At 35.9% G+C, this 21,853-nt stretch overlaps 2 protein-coding genes across 5 annotated transcripts; both read left to right on the top strand.

Annotated features, from left to right (window-relative positions):
• Positions 1-7,566, top strand: LOC148661434 (uncharacterized). 3 transcript variants are annotated; one of them, XM_088635177.1, is made up of 12 exons: positions 1-60; positions 451-474; positions 710-727; positions 1,279-1,296; positions 2,119-2,136; positions 2,555-2,671; positions 3,447-3,506; positions 4,264-4,281; positions 5,981-5,998; positions 6,417-6,533; positions 7,312-7,371; positions 7,493-7,566. In XM_088635177.1, exons 1-12 carry the CDS (start codon positions 39-41, stop codon positions 7,522-7,524), a joined length of 522 nt encoding a protein of 173 aa, XP_088491303.1. In that variant the 5' UTR covers positions 1-38; the 3' UTR covers positions 7,525-7,566. The 3 variants fall into 3 exon arrangements, with proteins under 3 accessions (XP_088491303.1, XP_088491301.1, XP_088491304.1); XM_088635175.1 differs by having other exon boundaries at positions 1,276-1,296; XM_088635178.1 differs by lacking the exon at positions 710-727 and having other exon boundaries at positions 1,276-1,296.
• Positions 7,567-9,013: 1,447 nt separating this feature from the next.
• Positions 9,014-20,569, top strand: LOC148661433 (CUB and zona pellucida-like domain-containing protein 1). Of its 2 annotated transcripts, XM_088635172.1 has the most exons (11): positions 9,014-9,104; positions 9,846-9,863; positions 10,282-10,398; positions 11,174-11,233; positions 11,990-12,007; positions 15,617-15,776; positions 16,545-16,747; positions 16,961-17,136; positions 17,725-18,113; positions 18,482-18,738; positions 19,456-20,569. In XM_088635172.1, exons 1-11 carry the CDS (start codon positions 9,026-9,028, stop codon positions 19,626-19,628), a joined length of 1,650 nt encoding a protein of 549 aa, XP_088491298.1. In that variant the 5' UTR covers positions 9,014-9,025; the 3' UTR covers positions 19,629-20,569. The 2 variants fall into 2 exon arrangements, with proteins under 2 accessions (XP_088491298.1, XP_088491299.1); XM_088635173.1 differs by lacking the exon at positions 11,990-12,007.
• Positions 20,570-21,853: the final 1,284 nt, after the last annotated feature.

Raw genomic sequence — 21,853 nt, 5'->3', positions numbered from 1 at the left:
TGGAGACCACATTGTTCCTGACTGTCTGTGCACTCGTTATGTTAGGCAGTGCTGCCCAAGGTATGTGGAGCTCTCTGCAATTAAGATGCCTCTGTTGGCCTAATAAAACTGCGTGACAGTATATGATACAGTCTCTTTAAGTAAATTATTTGTGCTATTTATACTTTTGTTGGTAGGTGTTTCAAAGTACTGCTTATTTATATACTAAACAGTATTTTGATGTCTGCATGATCATTAGTACTAAAATCAATATGACTTACTGATAAAAGTCATATCTCTGGTGTTGTAGTTACCATACACAGTACATGTAATGTAAGCAAAATGGACGATAGGTTTTCATTTTTATCTAAATATCTCTATTTCATTCATAGTACACGTTTTTCTGTTTCCCTCCAGTTGTTTCAATATATTCATACTCTTTGCCACCAAATTAATATTCACTTTATTCAGTTGCAGAACTGACATCTCCTGCACGTAAGTATTCAACATTCAAATCATCACTTAAGTGTGATATTGATTGTTGTTGTTTATGTTAGTATTGGTAATTCTCAATATATTTATCAGATTTTATATACAAATCCTTCAGCAATTTATAGAAAACATATTTTGTTAAAAATTTAACTTCATTATAATATACTGTAATGCACCTACAGTATATAATAAATTAATCTTTGTCTTCAAATTAATATCCAACTTAATTTCCTTGCAGACACTATGTTTTCTACAGGTAAGTATTCACAAATTCACTTACAGATCATAACAACTGCTATTCTACTGATTTGTAGAAAAGGCAATCAACAAAGATTTCTGTTGTTGTTGTCATTGTACTTAAGTGTTGTGATGCCACAGGTTGGTGCCAGTACATTAGTATTAGTATGTAATTGTCGTTGATGTTGATTTAATATTTGCTAAAGGGACAATATTTAACACACCACAGAATAACCATATATATTCTTCTCAGGTATGGTAACCATCTTCCTCTATACAGTATGTGTCAACATATACATACTCTATATTCATATTCTTTGCCTTTACATTCATGTCCTTCACCTTCATTTTCTTGTAGAACTGATGCATCCTACATTCTCTTACAGATCTTACAGAAATATAGTTATTCTACTGAGCTCTAAAAGGAAAAGAAATAGACAAAGATTTGTGTTGTGGTCGTCATTGAACTTGAATGTCAGCATTGACAGTTCATAACAGATGAGAGGTTTTATATGCACATACCTCTAACAATTTACAAAAAATTGATTTGTTTCATCATTTTCCTAGAAGAACAACATCTAAGCACAGGTAAGGATTCAAATATTCACTTCTGGAGCATGGGAATAGTTATTCCAGTTTTCTAAAGGGAAAGACGCTTAACCACTAATTCTTATATTGTTGTTATTTGGCATGTTAGCATAATAGGTTCGTAAGAGTTTTGTCAGATTTTCTATGGACCTACTGTTAAATAAATACAGAAATATACAGGTCATATGTCAATAGAGCTTTCTAAGAGGAAAGGCAGCAGAGCGAGATTTCTGTTAATGTTCCTGTCATTGTCCTTTCCTGTTACTAGTAACAGTTTTGTCAAAACACATTTCCCATTTGACTGAAAAATACAATTCTTCATTTCAAATCTCTTAACATTGTGGTTTATTGCAGAGTTATTTAAAGAAAGCTTTATTATAAAACTATATACAAAAATGTAAGCATTTATTGTAAAAAAAACAGTCTAAGGCTATTATCAACTTGGATTGAACTCGAAATGTGTTGTCTCTTTTACTGTGTGGAAGTTAGCTCAGTTATTCTGAGTAGAGATCCACTACCAGCCAACTCAACACAACTGTGGGAAGCACTGGAGTCAGCATGGGCCAGCATCCCTGTGGAACGCTTTCGACACCTTGTTGAGTCCATGCCCTGAAAAATTGAGGCTGCCACGAGGGCAAAAAGGGGTTCAATGCAATATTAGGAAGTTGTCCCTAAAGTTTTGTACGCTCAGTGTACATAGCATTAACTATTACCACTAAAACACACTTTCATTACGACTCAGATATGAAATTCTTAATTGTATTTATTAGTACAATCGTATGTCCTGACTTTATATTAATATCCACCTTAATTTCCTTACAGAATCGACTCCTCTTACAGGTAAGTACTTGAATATTCACTTACAGACTAAACAATAGTCAGTACAGAGTTTTCTAAAAGCAACGGCAGCCGAGCAAGACTTCTATTACTATTGTTTTCATAGTCCTTTCATGTACATACTGACAGATGTAATACGTAATGTTATATGTAATATGTAATGTTACAGATGTGACACATAGTAATACGTTTGTGTCACAGCACATTCCACATATACAGTAAGACTGAAAAATCAAGCTCTTCATTTCAAATCCCTGAATAACCACCAATCCTTACGGCGTATTTAACATTGTCTTAAAGAAACTCATATAAGAAAACTACATAAATCTATTTAAGCATTTACAGTAAAAGGTGATGGTATAAGGCTTTTATCCACATGGACTCAACATGCAACTGTATCTTGTGTTACTCTGTGTTGCAGGATCATGTCAGGGCAATTGCTGGGGCAGTGCAGGAAGCTGTTCCTGTGGGCCCTCTTGTGGTTATTATAATAACTGCTGTCCTGATTTCTGTAACTACTGTTCTTACGTCAACAACAGTAAGTATTTCATAAAACTGCACAGTACACTTCAAAAACCTGCCTCTCTGTCCCTTGATCCTGTCCTTGACCAGCTGGGGCCTGTGACTCTCCAAGCAGAGGCACTCAGCTGTCTGGGCACTGCTGGGCTTGGGTGGGCTTTAGCTGAACAGGGATCTCCTGCGAACAGAGACTCCTGAATCCTGGCAGCGCAGGCAGCTGTGCAGTGATGCCAGTGAGAGTGGATGGAGCCTTTTCTCTCTGTGTGCTACACAGGACATAGTAATAAAGCCATCTTACAGACCGATGAATCTAAATGGTGTTGGTATTAAAGACTCCATTTCGTGTTTTTCATGCATTTTAGCATATTTTCTACTTTGAAGTTCTTAATTATACAATATTTCGTGGAGGGTGCATTTATTGATAGTTACTCAATAAAATACAGTTTAGTTGATAAATGAATTGAAAATATCAAATATTTTAACTGGTCAGTCCAAAATTTTTACACATACAACATTTCTTTGTTGGCATCCTTTTTCATGTTCTAATCAAGATTTAAGTCTTTCATTTCATAATTAGGTTTTTGTCTTATATGAAACACTGTTCTCTTGAATTAGGCTCTGTGCACATTGAAATTCAATGTTTAATTGATGTATTTCTGTTTGCGGAGGCTCACTGGCCTGCAGAGAATGTGCACTCAAGTCTGTGTGTCTCTGTGCTCAGTTGTATTGACAGGAGACTGGTTTTCCTTTTGTTTTCCTTTGATTTGCACTTCTCTGTTTTGTGTTTTCTTCAGATTACTGTTCTGTTTCTACTACTGAAGAAGCCTTTACAAGGATCTCAACACAAACTGGAGGTACATTCATCTTTTATTTGTTGCTTTATGCTTAGATTACTGCTGACTTATTGCTCTTGCCAGTATTCTTGCATTCCTCTGCATTGCCTTTGAATCTTTTCAAAACACTTATTTTTTGCAGAAGAAACTTCTCTTCCTACAAGTGGGTTTTGACTTATAGATTGTATAAAAAATTCTGTGAGATAAATTTACTTTCTTAAACTATTCAGGACTTACTTGCATTTCAGCTTGTATTTACTTAAATCATTGTTACTAACTATTTTTTACATTATTTTATGATTTATTTTTTTAATTTTATCATCTTCAGTGTTTTCTATATACATGCTACAATATGTTCTTCTATCTCCCTGTCTCCTTCTAAATTGTAAATATATTAATATTCTTTGCTTTCTAACTAATATCCACCTTAATTTCCTTCCAGAAATACCCACAGGTAAGTATTCAACTTACGCATCATGACAATAGTAAGTGCACAATTTTCTAAAAGGAAAGAGATCTGCTGGTCTTGGCATTGTACTTTCATATTTGAGAACGTGACAATAGTTAATTCACAGTTTTCTAATATCCATTGTTCTTTCGTGGTAGCATTGAGATTTCACAAAAGATTGCTGAGGTTTGATTTTTACATACTTTTAACTACTTGCAGAAAAACACACTTTCATTATGGCTACAAAATTAAATTATTGATGATAATATTATGAATCATTGTAATAATCTGCTTTGCCCTCAAATTAATATGACCTTTATTTCCGTACAGAACACGCTACTCTCTCAGGTACAGTACATATTAAATATGCTCTTACAGACCTTAACAATTGTAAAATCCCAGCTTTCTAAAAGTAAAGGCATCTGAGCTAGATTTCTATTATAGTTGCTGCCATGGTACCTTCATGTAAATATTGACAGATCACAACAGATTTGTGGTTTTTTGATACACATGCTTAAACAACTCTTCATTTCAAATCCATGAACACCCACCAGTCCTTATGATGAACTCCTTTAAGAAGCTTTTATAAGATAACTATACTATTTTATTTATGCTTTTATAGTGAAACATGTCAGTGTAAGGCTGTTATCCACATGAATTGAATTTGAAACATAGTATCTTGTGTTCTCTGTTGAAGTATTAAAACATTGCTTGATACATGTTTAATACAGGAACAATATGTATGATACAAAATATGTCATGAATATTGTGTTTGATTACATCCATCAGTGAGACTAACCAAGATATCCAATTAAGATATATTCTATAATAAGAATACCTCTCATAAATAATATTGCCCAAATAACAAATTAATAATATAATGGGGCTGCACAATACTTTTGAGGTCATCTGACAACAATCTGTGCATTGAAAAGAGCCATTTAAAGCAAAGTTAAGCAGTTAACAAGTTTTACAAGTGCATTTAATAACCTCAGCTTTAAATGATTAAATCCTTTTAAGTCTGTAAAAATAAAATGATGGTTTATATGTGTGTTCCATGGGAAAAACCTTAATATTTTGTAAGTCAAAGTCAAGTTTCCCGAAAGCTCACTTAGCAGTATCGTAAGTGTGTATTACTGATAAAGCATCAACTGAGGCAGCAGAGGTTCTGTACTGTTTGCTCAGGTGCTAAGTGTGGTACAGTATATAAGCCAGGGCAACTGGTGGATGAGTCTGGCTATGAAGATGGAGACCACATTGTTCCTGACTGTCTGTGCACTCGTTATGTTGGGCACTGCTGCCCAAGGTATGTGGAGCTCTTTGGAATTAAGATGCCTCTGTTGGCCTAATAAAAATGTGTGAGAGTATATTTGATAGAAGGCTTATCATTCTTGCAGCAGAGTGAGATTTCTGTTAATGTTGCTGTCATTGTCCTTTCCTGTTAGCATTGACAAATCACAATAGACTTGTGATATTTGATACACACATACTAGTAACAGTTTTGTCAAAACACATTTCCCATTTGACTGAAAAATACAATTCTTCATTTCAAATCTCTTAACATTGTGGTTTATTGCAGAGTTATTTAAAGAAAGCTTTATTATAAAACTATATACAAAAATGTAAGCATTTATTGTAAAAAAAACAGTCTAAGGCTATTATCAACTTGGATTGAACTCGAAATGTGTTGTCTCTTTTACTGTGTGGAAGTTAGCTCAGTTATTCTGAGTAGAGATCCACTACCAGCCAACTCAACACAACTGTGGGAAGCACTGGAGTCAGCATGGGCCAGCATCCCTGTGGAACGCTTTCGACACCTTGTTGAGTCCATGCCCTGAAAAATTGAGGCTGCCACGAGGGCAAAAAGGGGTTCAATGCAATATTAGGAAGTTGTCCCTAAAGTTTTGTACGCTCAGTGTACATAGCATTAACTATTACCACTAAAACACACTTTCATTACGACTCAGATATGAAATTCTTAATTGTATTTATTAGTACAATCGTATGTCCTGACTTTATATTAATATCCACCTTAATTTCCTTACAGAATCGACTCCTCTTACAGGTAAGTACTTGAATATTCACTTACAGACTAAACAATAGTCAGTACAGAGTTTTCTAAAAGCAACGGCAGCCGAGCAAGACTTCTATTACTATTGTTTTCATAGTCCTTTCATGTAAATACTGACAGATGTAATACGTAATGTTATATGTAATATGTAATGTTACAGATGTAACACATAGTAATACGTTTGTGTCACAGCACATTCCACATATACAGTAAGACTGAAAAATCAAGCTCTTCATTTCAAATCCCTGAATAACCACCAATCCTTACGGCGTATTTAACATTGTCTTAAAGAAACTCATATAAGAAAACTACATAAATCTATTTAATTATTTACAGTAAAAGGTGATGGTATAAGGCTTTTATCCACATGGACTCAACATGCAACTGTATCTTGTGTTACTCTGTGTTGCAGGATCATGTCAGGGCAATTGCTGGGGCAGTGCAGGAAGCTGTTCCTGTGGGCCCTCTTGTGGTTATTATAATAACTGCTGTCCTGATTTCTGTAACTACTGTTCTTACGTCAACAACAGTAAGTATTTCATAAAACTGCACAGTACACTTCAAAAACCTGCCTCTCTGTCCCTTGATCCTGTCCTTGACCAGCTGGGGCCTGTGACTCTCCAAGCAGAGGCACTCAGCTGTCTGGGCACTGCTGGGCTTGGGTGGGCTTTAGCTGAACAGGGATCTCCTGCGAACAGAGACTCCTGAATCCTGGCAGCGCAGGCAGCTGTGCAGTGATGCCAGTGAGAGTGGATGGAGCCTTTTCTCTCTGTGTGCTACACAGGACATAGTAATAAAGCCATCTTACAGACCGATGAATCTAAATGGTGTTGGTATTAAAGACTCCATTTCGTGTTTTTCATGCATTTTAGCATATTTTCTACTTTGAAGTTCTTAATTATACAATATTTCGTGGAGGGTGCATTTATTGATAGTTACTCAATAAAATACAGTTTAGTTGATAAATGAATTGAAAATATCAAATATTTTAACTGGTCAGTCCAAAATTTTTACACATACAACATTTCTTTGTTGGCATCCTTTTTCATGTTCTAATCAAGATTTAAGTCTTTCATTTCATAATTACGTTTTTGTCTTATATGAAACACTGTTCTCTTGAATTAGGCTCTGTGCACATTGAAATTCAATGTTTAATTGATGTATATGTTCTGTTTGCGGAGGCTCACTGGCCTGCAGAGAATGTGCACTCAAGTCTGTGTGTCTCTGTGCTCAGTTGTATTGACAGGAGACTGGTTTTCCTTTTGTTTTCCTTTGATTTGCACTTCTCTGTTTTGTGTTTTCTTCAGATTACTGTTCTGTTTCTACTACTGAAGAAGCCTTTACAAGGATCTCAACACAAACTGGAGGTACATTCATCTTTTATTTGTTGCTTTATGCTTAGATTACTGCTGACTTATTGCTCTTGCCAGTATTCTTGCATTCCTCTGCATTGCCTTTGAATCTTTTCAAAACACTTATTTTTTGCAGAAGAAACTTCTCTTCCTACAAGTGGGTTTTGACTTATAGATTGTATAAAAAATTCTGTGAGATAAATTTACTTTCTAAAACTAGAAAGTTTCAGCTTTCAGCTTGTATTTACTTAAATCATTGTTACTAACTATTTTTTACATTATTTTATGATTTATTTTTTTAATTTTATCATCTTCAGTGTTTTCTATATACATGCTACAATATGTACTTCTATCTCCCTGTCTCCTTCTAAATTGTAAATATATTAATATTCTTTGCTTTCTAACTAATATCCACCTTATTTCCTTCCAGAAATACCCACAGGTAAGTATTCAACTTACGCATCATGACAATAGTAAGTGCACAATTTCTAAAAGGAAAGAGATCTGCTGGTGTTGGCATTGTACTTTCATATTTGAGAACGTGACAATAGTTAATTCACAGTTTTCTAATATCCATTGTTCTTTCGTGGTAGCATTGAGATTTCACAAAAGATTGCTGAGGTTTAATTTGTACATACTTTTAACTACTCGCAGAAAAACACACTTTCATTATGGCTACAAAATTAAATTATTGATGATAATATTATGAATCATTGTAATAATCTACTTTCCCCTCAAATTAATATGACCTTTATTTCCTTACAGAACACGCTACTCTCTCAGGTACAGTACATATTAAACATGCTCTTACAGACCTTAACAATTGTAAAATCCCAGCTTTCTAAAAGTAAAGGCATCTGAGCTAGATTTCTATTATAGTTGCTGCCATGGTACCTTCATGTAAATATTGACAGATCACAACAGATTTGTGTTATTTGATACACATGCTAAAACAACTCTTCATTTCAAATCTATGAACTCCCACCAGTCCTTATGATGAATTTAGAATCACCTTTAAGAAGCTTTTATAAGATAACTATACCATTTTATTTATGCTTTTATAGTGAAACATGTCAGTGTAAGGCTGTTATCCACATGAATTGAATTTGAAACATAGTATCTTGTGTTCTCTGTTGAAGTATTAAAACATTGCTTGATACATGTTTAATACAGGAACAATATGTATGATACAAAATATGTCATGAATATTGTGTTTGATTACATCCATCAGTGAGACTAACCAAGATATCCAATTAAGATATATTCTATAATAAGAATACCTCTCATAAATAATATTGCCCAAATAACAAATTAATAATATAATGGGGCTGCACAATACTTTTGAGGTCATCTGACAACAATCTGTGCATTGAAAAGAGCCATTTAAAGCAAAGTTAAGCAGTTAACAAGTTTTACAAGTGCATTTAATAACCTCAGCTTTAAATGATTAAATCCTTTTAAGTCTGTAAAAATAAAATGATGGTTTATATGTGTGTTCCATGGGAAAAACCTTAATATTTTGTAAGTCAAAGTCATGTTTCCCGAAAGCTCACTTAGCAGTATCGTAAGTGTGTATTACTGATAAAGCATCAACTGAGGCAGCAGAGGTTCTGTACTGTTTGCTCAGGTGCTAAGTGTGGTACAGTATATAAGCCAGGGCAACTGGTGGATGAGTCTGGCTATGAAGATGGAGACCACATTGTTCCTGACTGTCTGTGCACTCGTTATGTTGGGCACTGCTGCCCAAGGTATGTGGAGCTCTTTGGAATTAAGATGCCTCTGTTGGCCTAATAAAAATGTGTGAGAGTATATTTGATAGAAGGCTTATCATTCTTGCAGCAGAGTGAGATTTCTGTTAATGTTGCTGTCATTGTCCTTTCCTGTTAGCATTGACAAATCACAATAGACTTGTGATATTTGATACACACATACTAGTAACAGTTTTGTCAAAACACATTTCCCATTTGACTGAAAAATACAATTCTTCATTTCAAATCTCTTAACATTGTGGTTTATTGCAGAGTTATTTAAAGAAAGCTTTATTATAAAACTATATACAAAAATGTAAGCATTTATTGTAAAAAAAACAGTCTAAGGCTATTATCAACTTGGATTGAACTCGAAATGTGTTGTCTCTTTTACTGTGTGGAAGTTAGCTCAGTTATTCTGAGTAGAGATCCACTACCAGCCAACTCAACACAACTGTGGGAAGCACTGGAGTCAGCATGGGCCAGCATCCCTGTGGAACGCTTTCGACACCTTGTTGAGTCCATGCCCTGAAAAATTGAGGCTGCCACGAGGGCAAAAAGGGGTTCAATGCAATATTAGGAAGTTGTCCCTAAAGTTTTGTACGCTCAGTGTACATAGCATTAACTATTACCACTAAAACACACTTTCATTACGACTCAGATATGAAATTCTTAATTGTATTTATTAGTACAATCGTATGTCCTGACTTTATATTAATATCCACCTTAATTTCCTTACAGAATCGACTCCTCTTACAGGTAAGTACTTGAATATTCACTTACAGACTAAACAATAGTCAGTACAGAGTTTTCTAAAAGCAACGGCAGCCGAGCAAGACTTCTATTACTATTGTTTTCATAGTCCTTTCATGTACATACTGACAGATGTAATACGTAATGTTATATGTAATATGTAATGTTACAGATGTAACACATAGTAATACGTTTGTGTCACAGCACATTCCACATATACAGTAAGACTGAAAAATCAAGCTCTTCATTTCAAATCCCTGAATAACCACCAATCCTTACGGCGTATTTAACATTGTCTTAAAGAAACTCATATAAGAAAACTACATAAATCTATTTAAGCATTTACAGTAAAAGGTGATGGTATAAGGCTTTTATCCACATGGACTCAACATGCAACTGTATCTTGTGTTACTCTGTGTTGCAGGATCATGTCAGGGCAATTGCTGGGGCAGTGCAGGAAGCTGTTCCTGTGGGCCCTCTTGTGGTTATTATAATAACTGCTGTCCTGATTTCTGTAACTACTGTTCTTACGTCAACAACAGTAAGTATTTCATAAAACTGCACAGTACACTTCAAAAACCTGCCTCTCTGTCCCTTGATCCTGTCCTTGACCAGCTGGGGCCTGTGACTCTCCAAGCAGAGGCACTCAGCTGTCTGGGCACTGCTGGGCTTGGGTGGGCTTTAGCTGAACAGGGATCTCCTGCGAACAGAGACTCCTGAATCCTGGCAGCGCAGGCAGCTGTGCAGTGATGCCAGTGAGAGTGGATGGAGCCTTTTCTCTCTGTGTGCTACACAGGACATAGTAATAAAGCCATCTTACAGACCGATGAATCTAAATGGTGTTGGTATTAAAGACTCCATTTCGTGTTTTTCATGCATTTTAGCATATTTTCTACTTTGAAGTTCTTAATTATACAATATTTCGTGGAGGGTGCATTTATTGATAGTTACTCAATAAAATACAGTTTTGTTGATAAATGAATTGAAAATATCAAATATTTTAACTGGTCAGTCCAAAATTTTTACACATACAACATTTCTTTGTTGGCATCCTTTTTCATGTTCTAATCAAGATTTAAGTCTTTCATTTCATAATTACGTTTTTGTCTTATATGAAACACTGTTCTCTTGAATTAGGCTCTGTGCACATTGAAATTCAATGTTTAATTGATGTATTTCTGTTTGCGGAGGCTCACTGGCCTGCAGAGAATGTGCACTCAAGTCTGTGTGTCTCTGTGCTCAGTTGTATTGACAGGAGACTGGTTTTCCTTTTGTTTTCCTTTGATTTGCACTTCTCTGTTTTGTGTTTTCTTCAGATTACTGTTCTGTTTCTACTACTGAAGAAGCCTTTACAAGGATCTCAACACAAACTGGAGGTACATTCATCTTTTATTTGTTGCTTTATGCTTAGATTACTGCTGACTTATTGCTCTTGCCAGTATTCTTGCATTCCTCTGCATTGCCTTTGAATCTTTTCAAAACACTTATTTTTTGCAGAAGAAACTTCTCTTCCTACAAGTGGGTTTTGACTTATAGATTGTATAAAAAATTCTGTGAGATAAATTTACTTTCTTAAACTATTCAGGACTTACTTGCATTTCAGCTTGTATTTACTTAAATCATTGTTACTAACTATTTTTTACATTATTTTATGATTTATTTTTTTAATTTTATCATCTTCAGTGTTTTCTATATACATGCTACAATATGTTCTTCTATCTCCCTGTCTCCTTCTAAATTGTAAATATATTAATATTCTTTGCTTTCTAACTAATATCCACCTTATTTCCTTCCAGAAATACCCACAGGTAAGTATTCAACTTACGCATCATGACAATAGTAAGTGCACAATTTTCTAAAAGGAAAGAGATCTGCTGTTGTTGGCATTGTACTTTCATATTTGAGAACGTGACAATAGTTAATTCACAGTTTTCTAATATCCATTGTTCTTTCGTGGTAGCATTGAGATTTCACAAAAGATTGCTGAGGTTTGATTTTTACATACTTTTAACTACTTGCAGAAAAACACACTTTCATTATGGCTACAAAATTAAATTATTGATGATAATATTATGAATCATTGTAATAATCTGCTTTGCCCTCAAATTAATATGACCTTTATTTCCTTACAGAACACGCTACTCTCTCAGGTACAGTACATATTAAACATGCTCTTACAGACCTTAACAATTGTAAAATCGCAGCTTTCTAAAAGTAAAGGCATCTGAGCTAGATTTCTATTATAGTTGCTGCCATGGTACCTTCATGTAAATATTGACAGATCACAACAGATTTGTGGTTTTTTGATACACATGCTAAAACAACTCTTCATTTCAAATCCATGAACACCCACCAGTCTTTATGATGAACTCCTTTAAGAAGCTTTTATAAGATAACTATACCATTTTATTTATGCTTTTATAGTGAAACATGTCAGTGTAAGGCTGTTATCCACATGAATTGAATTTGAAACATAGTATCTTGTGTTCTCTGTTGAAGTATTAAAACATTGCTTGATACATGTTTAGTACAGGAACATAATGTATGATACAAAATATAGCTTGACACGGGAGCATGATGCATAGAAAGATAAAGATGCAAAAAGATGCAAAAGTTGGAAAAGAACCTGTGCAGAGAGTGAGATAGAAAGACAGCTTTCCTAGGCGAACGTTATGCAAATCGTTAGGCTAAAGCGAGGTCGGGGATCAAAAGCAGGTACAGTAGGTCAATAATCCAGTAGATCACAAGAAAAAACGGGACATTCCAAACTAAACTCGCAGCGCAGGCTGTGGAAACCCCAATAGTGAGCGAGGACAAGTTCCAGAGTGGAAGTTTAAATTGACAAAGTGCGTGAAGTTAATTAGTGGGTGCTCGTAGGAATGCGACAGTGTCTGCGTGCCTGCGTGCGGTTTGTGACATGTCCTGTGAGCACATTGCTCCTGCTCAGGATTGGCAAGTGATATTGTAACATTATTCATATTGAAATAAAGTCACTCACTCTAAATGTTATTTGTACCCTACACAGTGACTGTTTTCCTTATGTAGAACAATAAGAATTCAAATTCATTTTATTTTTCACATTTCATGGAGTTTGACCTTTGTCAAAATCTACAGTATTGGTACTTGGTACTGTATGTTAATTCTTACATTCTTTCTTTGCAATCCTCTGCATTGCCTTAGAATAATTGTTCACCTTTCTTGTAGAAGCAACTCTTCTTTTCACAAGTGGGGTTTTTACACACAGATCATGTAACTCAGTGGTTCTCAAACGTGTGGTACGCATACCTGCAGTGGTACGTGGAGTGCCGCCAGGTGGTACGCCACATGACCCTGGAACTGTGTTGTGTGCGCTGAAAAATCGGGACGGGTTTTCATATTTTCTATTTTAAGACGTATCGAATACGCAGCCTACGTACTACGATACAGCGCGTGCTAATACTTGAGTGGACAGAGCTACAATGTAATTCTATACCACTCTATAGGAATGCATGTTATGAACGTAAGTGACCAATTGCATTTAAAAAAACGTATCTCCAGCAAATAGGGAGGTAGGAGAATGTGCGTGAGTTTCGAACAATGCCAATGTTGTAAACACAGGAATGCATAGAAATGCGTGCTAGGAACGCTGGTAATCTTGTGAGCACAGGAAAGCGTGATAGATAACAGAAAAATATTTAAGAAGTGTTCTAGGTAAATTTGAGAAAAATACACCGAGCGTCTCTTGTGTTTCGCTCCCATGCGCATGAATTAAAAACTTTTTAACTTCTGAGACAGATTCCTGAAACGGAAACGGGGAAAAATGCAAGCTTGCGGATTGCTTAAGCAGGTAACCCCCACACTATTTTTGAAGAACCTTATTTACCGTTGGCAAAAGAGCTGACACGTATTATGTGTGAAGAAAAAGCTGCTAAACAGCTCGACCTGCTGCCCCCTCTGAAAGACACAGTCATTTATAGAATTATTGAAAAGGCGGATGATATCAAAAGTACGCTAATAGAGCACGTGAAGATGAGCAAATGTTTTTCACTGCAATTAGATGAGTCTGTAGTCGATTTGGCCAATTCGCTCGTTTACGTTAGATACGAATTTGAGGGTACGTCCCATGAGGACTTTCTGTTCTGTAAGCCGCTACCAACAGGAACTACAGGAGAGCACATATTTAAGCTTCTGAATGAATTTATCGAAGAGAATGGCATCGACTGCATAAAATGCGTCGGAGTTTGTACAGACGGTGCTAGAGCAATGACAAGCCGACACAGCGGTGTAGTTGCACGAATTAGAGAGGTTGCTGCAGAAATGAATGGGCGCACTGCAACATCCACTGCGAGACCTTTGCCGTCAAGAAAATGCCTGACGATTTAAAATCTGTTAGACTCTGTTGTGAATTGTATCAAGGCTCAAAAAATGAATTCACATCTGCTTTGCTCGACTAAACAGGCTCACTGAAATGGTGCTTTTTTATTGTTTATTTTTATTTGCTGTTGTTCCTGTTTTTTTTCTGTAAAGGGATTTGAGAAGCCACCTTTAAAGGCGCTATATCAAATAAAGTTTATTATTATAATATGTATTATATCTGTGTGTGAGTGTGTGCGCACACACACGCGCATGTTGGTCATTGAGAATTTCTGGGGTTCCTATGAGATGATGACTTGTAGGTGGTACTTGGATGCTTTGGTTTGATCAGGGGTGGTACTTGGTCCAAAAAGTTTGAGAACCACTGTAACTAATTCCATAAAATAGATTTTCTTTGTGTAGTATTTTTTTTCAGCTCATTTTTAATTGAATCCTACAGTCGTCATCACTAGCTACACATTGTGTATTAGTATGCTGCCTTTAATGTTTTCTTAGTACTGGCTAAAAAGACAGCATTTAACTCATCACAGAATAATCATGTGCTTTCTGTCTCCCTCTAAATGTGTTAATATATTCACATTCTTTGCACAAAATAACATCCACCTTAATTTCCTTGCAGCATCAACTAGTCTCCCATATAGGTTTTCAAATATTCACTTACTGGCCATGTCAATAGTTAATCCTTACTTTTTTATGAAACAAGAGGCAGACTCACTCACACTCTGGGTTTAATTTGTATTCTATGGAGTGATTGCCTTTCTAATGTGGAACAATAAGAGTGTAAAGATGTGAATAAGCAGATCTTACATTGTGTTGGACTATTCATTATATATCTACTGTATATCCTTAATATAACCTGGAACCTGAATGTGCAGTGCTTTATATAACATATATAATAACACTTCAGTCACTAACTTGGCATAGCGCTTTTTTCCTCATTCTCTCCTCAGTCTTATTACAGTTTCTTAAGAACAGTCTATTGAATCCAATACTTAATATAGAAAGGCACCTGTAAAGTACAGCACCAGCATCTGGTTTTGTTTGCAAGTAAATCTGAATGTCATCAACATAATAGTGAAACCAAAGTTCATTATGTTGAATAATCAACAATAAACAATTTAATCAATATATGAGAGCACATTTTTTTTGCAGACTAAAACTTACTTTGACTTTTTGAGAAGCCTTGTTCCTCCCCTATTCATGCATTTTTTATCTTTCTATGAAGTTATCAATTACGTGGCTCATTTGTTATGTTTTGTCTTTGTCATTGATGACTTCACCTGCTTTTTAATGTAAAATGTATTAAAATGTCGAATGAGCGACATTTTTGATTGCTTTAGTTTTTATCCCTTTTCTGAGGTAGTGAACAAACTTGCTGTTAATATATGATAAATGCTATCTTTCAGGTCAGCCATTTGTCAGCTCTTGTGGAGGTAATCTTGAAGGACCCACTGGTTGGTTTGCAAGCCCTAACTTTCCTGACAACTACCCTAATTACTCTGACTGCATATGGTATATCACAGTACAGGAGTATGAGACCATACTACTGGAATTCAGAGAAATACTGTAAGTGAACCCTGTTGTTCACACTGTTTCTTACAGTGCTCTACTATCCACTGTATGTAAAGACAAACCAAAAGGAATGGTCTTAGGCTATAAGATAATGAACTCTGCCTAATCAACATTGCTTTTGGAAGTACCAAACCCAAATATTAGTGTACAAACCAAATAATTCAGATAATTCAGTCAGCCCAAGGATTTCTTGCTTAAACCGATGAGTGACTCTCATGTAATCAATGCTAAATGTAATATCAAATGGGATATTAGGGGCACTGAGGCAGTGTGAGTCAATGCTGATGGACTTTTCATTCTTAAACTTCATCTTGAAATCTGTCACAACTGAATCCACCTCCAACCTAAATGCTTGGCTGCTCTGTAATTGACATTACATTTAGACTTATTAACCAGAAGGTAGGAAATATGGTGCCTGATATCCACCCTGTGGGTTTTCTACCAATGGGATCTTTGGCTATGTTCAATTAACAATTTTAATTTTAATTCTCTTACAGTTACTGTATCTTTAAATAGCAGTTGACTCACCCTTCTGTCTAAGAAGCAGCTTTGCTTTTAGAGAGCACATTGATTTCCAGAGAAACAACATTGTACCATTGCAAGGATAGCATTTTGTCAACAAGCAAATGAGAAACCAAATTTTGTTATTTGTGTTGTTATAAAGAGTATACCATATTACACTCCTTAGTAAAGTTACATGACTGACGTTGTATTCTAGTCAGCACTCTATAATAATTTGATTTCTTTGCTGTTACTCCCTAGACTTGAAATTTCAAATGGATGTGTTTATGATTCGATATCTGTGTACGACGGACCCTCTACCAGTTCCACACTCCTGGGAATAATGTGTCAGAATGGGAGTTTCACATTCCAGTCCTCTTCCAACTCTCTAACTGTGGCCTTCAAGTCTGATTATTCAGTCACAGCTCAAGGTTTCCTTGCTCAATACCAGGCTGTCTCTCCAGGTAACAAGGATAAAACGCTGGAAAATGCAAATGTCAAAAGAAAATAGGAAACTTGATGATGACACTATTTTTGTTTTTTAGCTGAGCATGAAAAGTTAAAGTATGGCATCTGTTTAGATTTTTAAGAGGCTGTTTGAAGATCCAGAGCTTAATCTGTGTGTAAAAAGAACAATTACAATCTAACCATAACATGTGTCTAATCTCTACTTCCAGTGCAAGTGGAGTGCTCTGCTGGCTATATGAAGGTCATGCTAGAGACATCCTATCTTAGCCTTTTGAACTATACTGTCAATGATGTGTATGTGAATGATCCAGGCTGCCAACCAGTTGCCACAGAATCCTATGTGGTGTTTAATATTCCACTTGATGGCTGTGGGACAGATCGAAAGGTACACCTTCCTGGAGAAACGTGTTTGTCTTCTATTTTTGAGAAGATACTTGAACTTGAACTTGAACTTTATTGCCTTATGTAACCGGTACTGGTACCCATGAATATACTACATCTGGTTGATTAAGTACATGATGTACAGTAAATTTAAATTAAGACAAGTGAGAAACTAGCCCTGGCTTGCAAAATAAATATACTAAAAATGGCTATGAGTATGTTTATTTATCCAAGCAGAAATGTACTGTATTAACACACAGTGTAAATGCTATATCCCAAGACTGGTTATACTATTTATTCTGTGTTAATACATTTGGCAGACTGTCGACATTTATTCATTTGAACAAATCAGATTGCGTTTGTAATCATAACTATAGATTTTGTGCGTGATTCGCAATTGTTAGTATGCAGGAACAGATTTTAAACCTGTTACATTAACAAAGCAACTTAATTTAAAAAAATCTGTAGAATTGAAAAGTAAAGTTCAGAAGAACTGGAATAAACAAGAATGTCTAGACATTCCCTACTTTCTGAATTTGGAAACTTAACACAGGCAAGCACACCCACTTCTGCTGTGTGTTTTCATCTTCAGGCCGCCAACAACAGCATCAGGTACATGAACATGGTCAGAGCAGATCCCTCGGGGGCAGTGATCATTCGGCAGACCGAGCTGCAGCTGCGCGTGGGCTGTGAAATGCAGCGAGACACCGTGGTGCGTGTAGTGTACCTGTCCAGAGAGGAGGAGACGGCCAATGTGACCAGCTCTGGCCGCTACAATATCAGCATGGCCTTCTACCACTCCAGCAGCTTCCTGAGCACAGTGGAGGAGTTCCCCTACATTGTGGGTCTCAACCAGGACCTCTTCATTGAAGCTCAGCTCTACAGCAGTGACTCCAACCTGGTGTTGTTCGTGGACACCTGCGTGGCTTCCCCTTCAGATTTCGACTTCCATTCCCAAACCTACACCCTGATCAAAAATGGGTATGGAGCTCTTGTGGGCCACATCCTTCACCAAAACCCTGGCTGAGCTTCGGTGACGTTGATAATCGGCAGAAAGGGTTTGATGCCCTTCTTTTGTCAGGGCAGTTTTTTCAAAGGCTCTTCAGTTCTTACTGGCTGAACAGTAAATTGGCAGAAAAGGATAAACTGGGGTCACCTGTACTTTGTGACAATTAAACCTGATAATGATTTTTAGAGTCGTGTGAAAATTGTCCATTTTCTATTTTAACTCTCTTCTGTGACATGCAGTATTACAAAAATCCGATAAGTATGATGTCTGCTGAGATAATATGGTCATTACATTGCAAAAGTCAAGTGTCCTCACTTGCCACATGTTTCTTTTTGTCCAGGTGTGTACGAGACGGCACATATGGTACCTACAACGCTCCCCTTGGTAGGGCACGGCTTCACTTCAGCTCCTTCAGGTTTCTGCGTACCTATCCCTCAGTCTACCTGCAGTGCAAAATTGTCGTGTGCCAAGCCTATGACTATTCCTCACGCTGTTACCAGGGGTGCCAACCCCGCAAGAGGAGGGACCTGAGTTCCTCCCATGAGAAAGTCAACGTGGTACTGGGGCCCATCCAGCTGAGGGACCAGGCCACAGGAGGTAAACCTGCTCAGAGCATGGCTAAGGCAAGAAGACAGGGTATTGTGCTGGCTTTGTGCTGTTCATTTAATCTTTTTATTATTCAAGTAATAATAAAAAGTAGGTAGCTGCATCAGCACACATAGGCTGAAGGGAAAAGAAAAGAGACACGACATTGTGGCTGTGGAGCCGTCTTCTGCTTTCTTTTCCTTTCAGCATGGAATATTTTTTTTCAGAAGGAATCTAAAAGAAGGCTTGATGACACAATTCGAGTCTTTTGGTTTAGTTTGTTTTCTGTTATAAAAGAAGTAGAACATTTAGAAAGGACAATGTGTCCAGGAAGTGACAATGGTTTTAATTATCTATTATTGAACATTATATTGGAGATATAGATTGTTTTTGTTAAATACTCAGTAAAGTTTTACGGGGATTTTATAAATGTAAAATTTATAGAAAAATCATAAGAGGAGGTACTACTCCCTTGTTTTTGAGATTGGAATTTCTGGAACAATTTCATTGAGACATAAAAAGTCAAATCTAACTTTCTTATCATCTTTTATTTTTTTAAATGCTTCCTTCTCAACACTGCAATAAATTGTGTAAACAGTGTCACGCTGAGTATATGTTTTCTGACATTAGTGTTCTCACTTTTGGAGACACGTGTCTCTTCATTTAGAAAGGAAGTAAGGAAAAAATAAATGATCCCCATCATATTTCTTTTTATACTTGTCATTTCAGAACTGCTGAGCAAGCAAGAAGCCCCCCTGGGTCAGAGCCCTTCAGGACAGATCCCGATGATGCTTTCTTTCATGGTGCTTGTGGCTACAGTCTTGGCACTGGCTGCTGTCTCTCTCAGGCTGTACAGGAATCAGCAGAAAGTATATGCTGGATATAAAATTCTCAAAAACTAATCTAAATCTAAACCTCACGTTTTTACTGTCCTGTTTTCTTATTTAATGTTCAACATGCCAGTCCACACAACATGAAAATATTGAATTATTTATTATGTTGTCATTCTTTGGTGTGGCTCAAAAACATTGGGCTGTTATCAAATGTAAAATGCATTGTCACCACATAAACACCATATAAACAAATAAATATTAATGATCATTATAAATTCTTTAATATTTGATTGCTTATTTTCGGCACATTTATGTACTGTAAATATATCAACAACCATTGACATCGCTGTGTGAAGTTAAATACTGCTGACTTTTATTGTTTTTCTTAATTTTTTTCTTTTTCATTTTGCAAAAAAAACTCAAATTTTAGCTCACACTTCCGGAATAAAGAATGTAAACATTGTATTCTCAGGAGCTACAAATGTGTTGAGATCAAATTTGATTGATAAAAATCAACATTTTTAAGCTGTTGTACTTTTCTGAGCTACCAGCTCCTAATGACAAAGGACTTATTTGTCCTGTATAGCAGCAAACTAAATAATTTAGGTGTTATATTTCCATATACTGCAAAAAAAATCTTTTTTTACTTTAATTTCTGTAATTTTCCTAGTCCTTGTAATGCAAATGATTCTAGAAGTGCCCTGTTCATTCTCTCTCCAAAATATTGGATAGACCCTTCAATGTTTGTCATAAAAACAGGGTTTCAATTTAAAAAGACTGAAACTGGCAGAATATTTCTAAGAATGTGAAATGTGAAGTCAGGTTAGCTTCTGTAGCAGTTTTTTACCTCAAAAAGTATTTTACCTGAGTTGATGCTAAAACATGGACCATGAATAAATAATGCATGATTTTAAGGAAATGACGAAAGTGCATGGACAATGAGAGAAAGCTATAAAACACGGACTTCTGAAACCACAATGTGATTGAATAAAGACAACGATTAAGTTTAACTCTGGACTTTTCTGTGAGTTTTTATTCATTTGCCTCCTACATCTATTCAGACCACACAGGATCTAATAAAACCAAATCCCGAAAGCTCTCGTATAAAGACATACAATATTCTTTGCTTCTGTTCAGCCTTTTCATACAATAAATTGGGCTTTGTCATTTGCTCTGAAGACTATTCATTTTCATAGGGCAGGCTCAGTAGCCAAAATGATCTCTTTACAGTAGAAAATTTAAGTACCTCTAGGTAGTGGTATGTACTGTATGTAAGTTTTGTAGTCTGGATCTGTGACAATATATTTACTCAAAGTCTTTATCATTATGAAACATAAATAAAATAATCTGTGATCGTCCATCAATATTACCATTCAGAAAGGTGAACGGGTCTTTATTATATGTATATATTTATATAATACGATACAATTCAATAATAGAATACAATATTATTAAATGTGTAAGACAGAAGAATTGTAAATGAGGATTGTTAGTCACTCTGAAGATAGTAAGTGCTTTGACCTTTCAGTCTAGAATCTAATCTCTTATTGATGTATAGTATGTAATTTAAATATGTATCAAATGTTGTTAGGAACAGGCTCATTCATTCTTCAGTAACATTAGGGCTATGTTATTCTGCATTGATGCTCTTTGCATAATCTAGAGAACATTCTGTCCTGTGACTCCTTCTTTGTTTCACTGGGCAGGTATGACTGGAAAGCTCTGTTTTAATTACATTTTAATGAAATTTACTCATTAATACAAGTACAGTTCTTATTTTCGAAATGATATATGATTGTCCAAGGACAATGTTAGGGTATTGCACCACATATTTGTAATGCAGGGTGTATTCTGCAATTCTGTTACCTTGATCTCTTTCCTAATGATCCAGATATTGCCTGCAGCGTGATGTCATTTACTGTGTGAGCTAATTAACAGTGAGAAAAAACAGGTGCTGCTCCGCATGTGAGGAAGCTATGTGGGAATGTATGCAGGTTCAGCTATGCTCACCATAACTAACCGTCATAAAACTCACATTTTTATTATAATAGAATTGCATAAAGACACATAACCCAATAAACAGTTTAGAAGACTTTCAATATTTATTTTGGAGACAAATTAAATGTTTGTCTTGGAATGCCATTGAATAAGCTTTACTGCACACTGTCCATATACTGTTTAACAATGAGATTATGATAACTAATGGGTTTTTTTTACAACCTGTGCATCTGTATTATTTTCCCACACATTCATATTACTTTTCAAAGCATTTTTGGCTTTATTGCAGCCATAAA

The sequence above is a fragment of the Lepisosteus platostomus genome, chromosome 6 (genome assembly GCF_059453375.1).
Source record: "Lepisosteus platostomus isolate fLepPlt1 chromosome 6, fLepPlt1.hap1, whole genome shotgun sequence".
Taxonomy (NCBI): Eukaryota; Metazoa; Chordata; class Actinopteri; order Semionotiformes; family Lepisosteidae; genus Lepisosteus; species Lepisosteus platostomus.
Note: the sequence above shows the minus strand (reverse complement) of the source record. Positions and strands in the feature narration are given on the sequence as shown.

Bases quoted from the DNA above. Each gene is read 5' to 3' on its own strand.
- LOC148661433 (XM_088635172.1), top strand. From the start codon at position 9,026: ATGAGTCTGGCTATGAAGATGGAGACCACATTGTTCCTGACTGTCTGT. The intron at 18,114-18,481 runs GTATGGAGCTCT...CTTTTTGTCCAG, and splicing joins TACACCCTGATCAAAAATGG to GTGTGTACGAGACGGCACAT. The intron at 18,739-19,455 runs GTAAACCTGCTC...TTGTCATTTCAG, and splicing joins GAGGGACCAGGCCACAGGAG to AACTGCTGAGCAAGCAAGAA.
- LOC148661434 (XM_088635175.1), top strand. From the start codon at position 39: ATGTTAGGCAGTGCTGCCCAAG. The intron at 2,672-3,446 runs GTAAGTATTTCA...TGTTTTCTTCAG, and splicing joins CTGTTCTTACGTCAACAACA to ATTACTGTTCTGTTTCTACT. The intron at 7,372-7,492 runs GTACATTCATCT...TATTTTTTGCAG, and splicing joins GATCTCAACACAAACTGGAG to AAGAAACTTCTCTTCCTACA.